Source organism: Orbicella franksi, chromosome 12, assembly GCF_964199315.1.
Source record: "Orbicella franksi chromosome 12, jaOrbFran1.1, whole genome shotgun sequence".
NCBI classification, from domain to species: Eukaryota; Metazoa; Cnidaria; class Anthozoa; order Scleractinia; family Merulinidae; genus Orbicella; species Orbicella franksi.
The window spans coordinates 16,008,578-16,019,443 of record NC_138156.1 but is presented as its reverse complement, the minus strand read 5'-3'; the positions used below and the strand labels follow the sequence as shown (position 1 = coordinate 16,019,443).

General features: G+C 40.1%; 1 protein-coding gene across 1 annotated transcript; it reads left to right on the top strand.

Moving 5' to 3' along the window:
* The first annotated feature begins 528 nt into the window (after positions 1-528).
* On the top strand, positions 529-10,499 carry LOC145462370 (uncharacterized). Its single transcript, XM_081445877.1, has 4 exons — positions 529-922; positions 2,977-3,058; positions 4,595-4,786; positions 5,883-10,499. The coding sequence occupies exons 1-4, from the start codon at positions 816-818 to the stop codon at positions 8,967-8,969; spliced, it is 3,468 nt and encodes a 1,155-aa protein (XP_081302003.1). The 5' UTR covers positions 529-815; the 3' UTR covers positions 8,970-10,499.
* The last annotated feature ends 367 nt before the right edge of the window (positions 10,500-10,866 follow it).

Genomic DNA, 10,866 nt, shown 5'->3' with positions numbered 1-10,866 from the left:
GAGTGCGTGCACGTAGTCACGAGTTAGATCAAGTTAGATCAAGTTAGTTTGGCGCTGTGATTTTCGACAACAAGTCACTGAGCATGAATGTTTGTAGCTCGGCGTTCAGAAAATACATACATAGTCCGCGCCTCACTTCGTTTGATAAAACTGCTCGCTTTCACAAATGAAAAAGGTAATATGATGAGCCTGAAAGAACATAAGCTCAACAGCTAATATTTGTAAAGGAGCTGAACAATGGAATCATGAACGCACAGCCACTGCTGTAATCTTTGATTACTACACAACTACACCAGTAAATAGCTTCAGTTTGATGCATATGTCATAATCGTGATGAAATGATCTTACAACGACGTCATAATGACGTAATAATAACATTACTGACATTTTTTGAAGTAATCTCAGGATTCATGGTCACCCGTGGTGAATCGTGGTGACTCGTGGTGACTCGTAGTCATCTGTCGTCACTCGTGGTCATTCGCGGTCACTCGTGGTCACTCGTAAGTACTTTTAGACCCTATCCCATAAAAGCATAAACAGATAAATGACAAATGAGAATATATAGTTCCGCTTCCTGATTGGTACTTAGAACAAAAGGCGTATGTTGTTTGACGACCATAGCGAAGGAGACAAGGATACTTTTTAACATTTGAAAAAAAAATTTGCAGATTTTTAACCGGTCTTCCCAACGAGCTTCGGAAATTTATTCTCCTAGATTACAATTTTAAGGTATGTGATTTTTACACTACGTTCCTACTGAAAGCGGACGTGGTTGCTGACCATAAGGATCGTGGCTAGTCATTCTGATCAACGTCATGACGATGAGGGCGCGTGGAAATTGCATTGCGAGAATGACTTTGTTTTCTCAAGAATTGAAAACACAAGAAGTTGTCACGTGCGTTTGTACCCGTGCATTATTAAGGTAAGGTATGATACAAGCTTAAACTTTCAGAATAAGACTTAAGTAAGCTCCATCCTAAACAGTCGTGACTGCCCGGCATGGTCAATTGAACCCATGGATTGATTTCCATTGAGTTTGGCAATCGAACGAAATCGAAGCGTCTTCGGCGTCAGTGTACTTATCAATCCACTTATGTGATAATCCTTTGATCTTGCTCTCCATATATATAGTTTTTGCTTTCAAACATTCAGTAACCACTACCAGACACCCCTGGGATCAGAAAAATGTCCTCGCTTTTAAAATAGGAGAGTTGATATGGCAGGGTTTAAATGTAGTAAGTTGCTGGGTCCATGATTAAGTGTCCACCTTGGGGAGGTGTCTGTCTTTATTAGGTGTGTGTTAGCTGAGGTTCTACTGTGTAACTCCCCAATAACTGTCATTCTATTTGCAACTGGATCTTTGGCAAGCAATGATGTTGCATTGCACCAGATTAATTGTTTTCCACTGGGGTCATTTACACCTGGGTCTTCACTAGCTACTCACCAAATGCAGATTACTTTTGGCAGTGATCAATACAAATTATTTTTTCAGTACAAAATACAGACTGCAGACCAGGTGCAAAATGCAGACTGGGTACAAATGGAAACTGCAGACTGGGTACAAAATGGAGACTGAGAATAGAAACTGTTTTTTCATCCGATACCTGTTAACATGTCATCCTCAATTTAACTTACCCAGTGTCATGCAATTGCTTTCCACAACATTTTTGGGAATATTCTTTGTCTGTTCCTTCAATATTTTTTTTTTATCAAAGAGGCCAGGCTATACTCATTCTTAAATATAATTCCAAACCTTTGTATTCTTCTCACTTTACATGCAAGATGTCAGTATTTCAAGTAAAAAAAACCATGTTATATTCAACAAATAAATGAGTGACCACACGAGTTTGGACATGGTCCAGACTGTAACCAAAACTGTTCCTTTGTCTTCATGTATTTTCAGTGTTCAAGCCAAGGGTGAATACACAATGGATTTTACATATTTTAAAACATTTGTGCAGTCACCTAACATATACAAAGACAGTAGATGCCCCACATGCAAATATTGTTGTGTTGTCACTTGTTCTTGATATCACATTGTGTGTTGCTATTTTTAAATACTGACATTACCTGCATAATGTGAGAAGTGAGAAGGCTATGAAGGGTGGAGTTCTATTTAAGAACGACTGTTTTCTTGTTAAAGACAAAATATATGAAGAATGAGGCCAGAAATATTTCACAATGATGCAGTTGTTTGTGAAAGATGAAAGCAGAAATGTAATAGCGTGACAATAGGTAAGTTATAAGGTGACATGTTATCACGTATCGGACAAAGAAAAGCGTTCATTTTTTCTGCGGAATTTTCGTATCTGGCTGTTACATATTTTTTTATTCTAAGAGCAATATTTAGGAAAAAGCAAATTCATTTGCAAGGCTGTTTGTATTATTGAAAGGTTTTTCTCAGTAAATTAAACTTGGAAATGAGAAAACTTACAAGCTACAACCGTGGACGTATTGTCTTGGAAATTTCCCCCAACATTTGAGACCAAGGTTGTAGGCTATTATCAGGAAGAAAACAGAAACACCAATGAATTACTGTTAAGACAATTGCTGATACAATTCCACCTCTTGCGAGTCAAAGGCAGAGGGGTAAGCACCCAAACACCCTGGTGTTTTTGTTGACATATTCAAGTTTCTTGCATGATTGGCCATACCACTCATCTTTTTCAGCCAATTATGAGCATCATTAAATCAAAAACACATAACACTTACAGTAATGTATGTAATAGGTTTGGCACATCAGAATGACGCACAAACCAGCTGCCGTTCCAGTGTTGAATGATGTGACAGACTCTGCCGAACTTAACATTGTTGGTCATACTTAATTAAAATTGCACACGAGGAAAGCTGTATTTCGAACAGGTCTAAAAACTGTTTTAGAACAAAGGCACAATATATCTGAATGAGAATTGTCAGTAATTTACAGGGCATGTTAATCATACTGCTATGTCTGTTTCAATCTATTATTATCTGCAGTGACATAGACCTATTGAAGTATGAGGACCACCATCAACAAGAAAAAACTTTAAAAGGAGAACATGAGCTCATGTTTGCTGAGGTAAGCTCTATGTTGATGCTGCACCAATGCAAGACAATCTTTCTTGCTATAATAAAAATAATATTTGTCTTAAAATAATAGTGATGTAAAGTTTATATGAAATATTTCATATATGAACTGCGGTTATAGATGAAAGTGAAGAATGATCATCGCAGTTAATTTCCAATTTAAGCAACTGGAAAGAAGAAGCCTGAAAAAAAAAAAATCAGGGCTTCAACGGGATTCGAACCCGTGACCTCCGTGATACCGGTGCGATGCTCTACCAACTGAGCTATGAAGCCACACATAGCTCAGTTGGTAGAGCATCGCACCGGTATCGCGGAGGTCATGGGTTCGAATCCCGTTGAAGCCCTGATTTTTTTTTTCAGGCTTCTTCTTTCCAGTTGCTTAAATTGGAAATTAACTGCGATGATCATTCTTCACTTTCACTTTTAAAATAATAGTGCAAATTCTGGATTGGTTACCCTGAGTACCAGAGGTTTTTTCTCGTGCGTGGCAGACAAAAATACTTAGCTGTGTGTGATGGTGGATATTACAGGCTTGTTTCTGAAAATGCTCAAGAACTGAAAATCTTCGAAAGAATCCCGATACTTTTCACTCTCGAGGACGACAATCTGTATGTCGCGCATTCTTTATAAGACGTGCTACTGACGGATCAAGAAATTCAAAGCAACTGTCAAAGAAGTCGCAAATTTAAACTGAGAATATTACAAAAAAGAATCTTGTCTGTTGGAAAGGAGAAGCTACAAACGGTGAAAATACACCTTCAAAATGCTGTTCCAGGCAAAACCACCAAAACATCCTTGCTGTGAATAAAATTTGCAATTCCATCCCTTTGCTCGGCACTTTAAAGTTGTCAACACCGTTGAACGTTTTGAGCAACTTTTGTTGTGGCTTTGTCCAGATCTTGATCTTTCAGAAACCTTTCAGCATGCTATCAAACATCAACCTCAAAATGCACCTTCCACGACCATCACGTCACCAAGCGACATTTCACAGGCTCATGTTCTCTATTCTTAGAAACCAATCACCATGTCTGTTAGATTAGAAAACCCTTGGGAGGTCGTTAGCAAATCAGCTTTCTAGTCCAGATTCTGGACTAGACAGATTTTAACAGGCTTGTCATTGGCTCGGCACTGTCAAAGAAATTGTGCTTTGCTCCAGAGGTTTTTCACGCGGGTCACAATAGAGACATGACCGACAACGGAAACCGTGCGGGAAAAACCTCTGGCATTCAGGGTATGGAGTGGTCTTTTAAGATTATGAATGTGTGGTAATTTACCAGATAAATGCAAAATAGAAAAAACAATTCGATCCCTGAGAATGCATGAAATATTTAGGTTTCTGCTCTGCCCTGGATGGGATGATAGTACATCGCAGCATTCTGTCAGGTTACCCCTAGCCCTGGCCTACAGTTTGTCAGCACCTATTTGTACTCTGTGGTGGAGAGAACCATGGCGAAAGTCCAGGGTCCTGCCCAAGAACAAAATGCAATGAGTGTCACAATACTAACAAAAACCTTCTAATATTTTTTAGGATGGAGAAAAAGATCAATCCGCCTGTCATTTAACCAATCCTTGTCAAACACTAGTTGTCTCCAAGTCAACATGCCTTCATGAAATGGATGAACCAGATGTGGAAATCTCACAAGAGCTAGAAATGATGAAAAAAATGGGTTTACCAACTTCCTTTTTCAGGTCTCCTTGTGACCTTGACCTGGAGAAAGAGGTTTGTGCTTTTTATTGCTTTGAGCACATTAATTGTCACATGAACTTCAGTTGCTTACTCTTTGGGAAAACATGGGTCATTCTTGAGTCAGTAATTCTGTGTTAAGTAATGATTGATTTTTCACAGTAAGTTGCATCTTGGCAGTCTCAAGAATTAATTTTCAGGTAGAATTTACAAGGACATATCTATGATTTTGTGTTTGATAGAGTTAGAAAATTGTGATTCAAAACTTCAAGTTCTGTGGCAAATAGTTTCTGATTTCTTAGTAGACTTAAATGTATGACAACATTGACAAGGTTACCTGGTAATAGTATCATTTCCATGCTTTTTTCCATTTAAAAACTTATCTTGGTGTGTGTTGGAACTAGTAAAAGCAAGGTTGAGAACTCTAGAGTATTTTAGTGTTATTTTGATGACTAATCATGTGGTGTAGTGTCTTCATGTCCTGATATTTATCATTTTTCCACACCTCACTTGTCCCCCAAATGTAGGCCCAAATTAAAGTCACTTAGCTTTGAGTTTATGCCACTTAAACAGGATCAAATTAAATTCAATTGTAATTTCTATCAATTGTTATTGTATTTTTTGCAATTACTGCCTAATTCTCGTGTGCTGATTGGCTCAGTTTTATCATCAATAAGAGTACTGACGGATAAAATTTTAATTTACGCAAGCTTTCAAGTTCAACTTTCAGCTGTCAAACTGTCAACTTTTTAACCAATGAGATTGTATGGACTTTTTTAAGTAGCCAACGGCAAGTTTACGGCGTCCTTTCCCCTCATTTATTCACGACATTTGACTATTTTGGGGTCTTGTTAATTGTAAAAAACAAATTGACATCAGTTTTTTTATGTGTCTGTCCTCTTATTGATGATAAATTTCGTCATAATATTGTCAAAGTTTACTGCGGAACCACTCGCCTGCGGCTCGTGGCTCCACAGCCACTTTGACAATGTTATGATACAATTTATCGTCAATAAGAGGACAGCGCATAAAAACCGACGTCAATTTGTTAAGTGTTCCATGAAGTTCTTCAAATTACAGATCAATTAGACTCATTTTTCGCATGTAGTCTCATTTAACTTTGGGTTTGCAGCTTGTCCCATGCAAGGATGCTAAAAAACGGGGAAAGATAAAGAAAAGAAAACGGAATGGCTTAGCAAGTTCAAAACCAATTTTCAAGGATATAACAGACAGTATCGTGTATGAGACGGGAACGCCACTTGACCATGATGCAATTGAACCTGACAACCTTTCTTCAAAGTCAGAAACCTCCAATGAATGTACAGATTTGTGTACGTCATTAGTAAGTAATGAAAATCATGGAGATTGCAGAACTAGCAATTCAGAACAACATACTACAGTGCTGGATTCTTGTTCAAGCCCACGTTTTGAAAATCCCTCTCAAAGGGAACACGTTTCTTTTAAAGTCACGGACAGAGCTAGTTTAGATGAGAACAAGGGTCTCCTGGGGAAGGAGAATGTCACTATACGATCTTCAAGTGAAACAGCGAAACAAGAAATTAGTGATGAAAATATTCATTCACGTAGTGCATCTGCCCTGGACTTGGAAATTTCAAATGTTGATCAAAAGAGTAAGGACTGCTACGAGTGCGTCTCCATGGGCAACACACGCCAGCAAGATATTAGTGTGTCAGGAATTCAAAATCATGGACTTGCGACTTCCCAAAACCTGTCTGCCTTTGAGGTAAACACATTCGAATCGAATGGAAGTAAAAATATTGAGCCGAACAGTGGGGCAGCTGGGAGTTCTTTTATAAGCCTGCCAGGCCAAGGAGAGACAAATGCAAAGCTACGAACTGCACCCGTTTGTGATGTTAGAAGTGACGATGTTATTGAGCTACGCTATTCAGAGCGTCGACAGCACCGAGTTATATTCGCGAAAGCCAATGTTACCAGCCAAATGACTGCAAATCAAGATCAGGAAGAAACGCATTCTCAGAATGTTTCCACCGTCAAGAAAGCGAGTGACTCAGAAGGCAGTGAAAACCTCTCAGCTGAAGGAATCGATGCTGAACTGAAATGTCTTGCTCTTGATAACACTGGTGAAAGGAAAAGTACCTCTAGCAATGCTGTCACTGGTCAGAACGGTAACCACGCCAAAGGTTGGGAGGACTACTGGAAGATGTATGGCTTCTCCTTGGTGTGGGAAAGCTGGAAAAACCTCTACCCTCAGTTTACTGGTGTTCCCACAGATCTTGACACTGGCTCAGTTCTTGACAATAGTTTAAAGAAATCTGAAGAATTAGTTAATGATCTCGCAGAGGAGACAAACCCTCCATCACACAGAGACGAAAATGTGTTGATAGAAATGTTGTCCTGCAGTGGGGAGGAGGAACAAGTGCTGGCTGGTAAAGATATCAGGTTAGACAATGATGTTGCGAGTGAAAAAAGCCACGAGACCCGAAAAGCAACTTTTGTTTTAAGCGATTGTCATATTCACGCAGTAGGGCAACGAACATGCAAGATCTCTGAGCTCTCAGAACACGCCAGTGAATCTGCACTGGTGAACGACGGACTCGTAGAATATCACAAAGAGGAAATTCTCTATGACTTCCAACTTGGCGGTAAAATGAACACTGCTTGTAAGAGTTCATCACCAAGTTCTACCTCCGACATTGTAACAACAGAAGAAGTCAATATGCTTTGGGAACACAATTACTGGGAAGTATATTGGTATTACTATGAGCAATACAGCTATTGGTGCAGCCAAGGGTATACTTTTGAGGGCGATTTAGAAAATTCTGCAAGTGACCCCAGCAGGTATGATACAGACAGTACAGCACAGCAGGGTGTTGTTTCGTACGGATCGGGGAAAAAGCCAGCGAAAAAGACGAAGAAGAAGGATAGGAAGAGTGCAAATAGACAGAAAACAGGTACATCGAAAAACATCGTACTACAAGCACGTGGAGTTTCCAGGGGAAACAGTGAAACATGTGATGGAAATGAGCCACCTCCAGAAGAGGCAAGTAAAAAGTTGAAAAGGGCGCATGAGTTGGATGTGGAGGAACAGAATGCTTTGTCTCTAGAGAGAGCATATGAACTAATGGGATTCAAGGTCTCACGCAAATCACCAGTTGAAGACTCCAGCTATTCAGACCAACCCAGGTTCTGTGGTGGAAAGGTAGAACTCTGCTTAGGAGAGCTTGATTCCAAGAACAAGTACCTCAATATGCACCAGATACCGAAAGTGTCCGGGTCGAAAGGAGTACATCTTAGATTTCAGGATGACGAAGAAACACAAGAAGATGGAATACAAAGTTCAACTCAGGAAGGTTTAAATTCAACAAGGCATTTCGTTCAGGAAGAATCAGTGGATGAATCACAAGAGCTGTGTACACTCAGAAAGGTCAAGGAATTCATGATTGACGCAAGGGCGTGCAGTGAATCAAAGCCAAATAGTAAGACTTACTCAGAATCTGTTGAAAACGCGTTGGTTCAAACTCAGAGATATGAAGCATCAGAAAACCAGAATGTTGCCCGGTATTCCCCAAATGGTCACCAGACAGTCGCATTGAAACAGGAGGCCATCACACATCCTCAGCAAGACCCTGACATTGCTAAGTACTGGGCTCAGAGGTACCGCCTATTTTCTCGATTTGACGACGGTATCAAAATGGACAAAGAAGGATGGTTCTCCGTGACACCCGAGCGCATAGCAAAGCATATCGCGGAAAGGTGCCGTTGTGATTTAATCATTGATGCTTTCTGTGGCGTTGGTGGAAACGCGATTCAATTTGCTTTTACATGCGAACGTGTGATAGCAATTGATATTGACCCGGCTAAAATCACTCTTGCGCACCACAACGCAACTGTTTATGGAGTTGAAGATCGCATCGAATTCATTGTTGGAGACTACATGAAGTTAATTCCACACTTGAAGGCTGATGTTGTGTTTCTGAGTCCACCATGGGGTGGACCAGACTATGTCAGTGCAGAAGTGTTCGATATCAAAACCATGATAACATTGGATGGCGTTCAGGTTTTTGAAGAAACTAAATCCATAACAGAGAACATTACTTATTTTATGCCTCGCAATGCAGATGTTGAACAGTTATCTCTCCTTGCTTCACCAAATGGAAATGTGGAAATTGAACAGAACTTTCTTAACAAAAAGCTGAAGACAATTACAGCATACTATGGGGAACTAGTGGAAGTTTAAATGAAACATTATTTTAGTCTGGGGATCTAAGTATGGCAGGAAAGCTTGGAAACAAACTTTTTTAGACCTTTTTTAGTGTTAAAGGCTCCTTAGGATCATCTTTTGTTAACTTGCTGTATTTTGTCCGTAAACCTACTTTGTATTTTCTCTAAGTAGCGACTAATGAATTAGCAGCTTATGAAGGCGACATTAATGTGCTCTTATGTTCAGTTCGATGCGTTTTTCCTCATCGGAGATGTGTGTGGGTCTTTGACCAGATAAGCGGATAAGGTCATTGTAAGAACATGCAATCGGAAAATGGATCGACCAGTGGTTGAAACCATTAGCATCTGCCGCAATAACATTTTATTTTATCTTATTTTGTTCTGCGCGAGCTGTCTTGAGTTATTAAGTACGGCGCATTCTTGACGAATCTAAAGGGAGTGATCTTGACGGCAAACCTGGATGGACATGGTTCAAATTGGAAATGAAGCAGCCTCCTCTAGCAGGCTCTTCACACATTTGCTGTGAACACAGAGAACGAGCGCGAAACCTCAAGCGCGTGCCCATGTTTTTAAACAGGCGTCTGGATACGAGCTTAAAGCGTCGAAGACTGATGTCTATGTTTTGTAGAGGTATCTGTTAGGAAGGAAATTTTCAAAAAGTATTTAAAACGGTTTAGGAGTTCACTTTTCTCGTAGAATTCATAACAAAAGGTGGGCAGGTGTGCAAATAAATACAATGACGCGATGGAACACTCTCAAACTCATTAATAATTCATCAAGTTAAAACAAAGAAAATCACAACCGTGAAAGAGGTTTGGATACCCGGTCTTAATTAGCATAGATTTTGACGATTTTACTCCTTCGTTTACTCCTTAGTTTTTGTTTCGATTGAGAAGATATATCAAACACTCGAGACAGTGTTTCATCGGCTATCCAAAAACTCTGCACGTCGTATTTTCAACTCTCTTCTCGGTGTTTGGATATCCCAATGAAACACTGTCTCTCGTGTTTGATATATTACATGCCTATTTATCATTCACAAACACAGGTCAGATTCTAATTACTGTAGCTGCACTTTGTTTGCTAAAGCCGTCTTCCCTTGGCAATTACTTAGCAAATTCCATATACATCACCCCAACAAGGAAAGGTTCTAACAATGGGTTAAATGTGCATGTTGCGAGCCGTGAACATGACGTGACATTGCGTTTTGTATGGGAATAATCATATAGTTACTACTAGGAAAAGAAATACAGTAGAATCGACTCATCGCCCGCAAACTAGCAAGGAAACGTGCCGACTCGAACCACGCAGTGTCATGTGGATCACGGCGCCCAGGGAAAATAAGAAACACCGCCGCAAGGACAGCACTGCAGGCGGCTGTACAGAAGCTACGACAAAATTAAACAACACTTGATCTATCGCGGGCTATAAAGGGGGCTTGTGATGGCTGTTTTGTAATACCGCAAACTACCGCGTATATGCCTCCCCCCGCAATATAGGCCCATTTACTTGTAAACTAAAAACTGCATCCGGTTTTAAGCCCCTCCCCCCCGGACACGAGCCCCTCTCTAGCTTTCCTTGTTTTGGCGACGTTATACTACAGTAAGTGAAAAAACTGTTTAGAAAACAGCTATAACTCGTTTCGAAACGGTTTTTTTATATTCCGGTTTTGAGCCCCCTCGGATAAATAAGCCCCTCCATTTATAAGCCCATCTAAAAGCGCTTGCGAAGTTGTATATGGCCAGGGCTTACCTTGAAAGCCGCAGTTTACGGTAAGGACAGCATTTTGAGCCGAAAAGGGCGAAGATAGAGAGCTAAAGAATCTGAAACGTTACGTTATGAGCTGATCCTCCGAAGCCTAGAATTTCTCTTTCCATCATGGTATAAGATCTCGAACATAAACGAGCGTATAA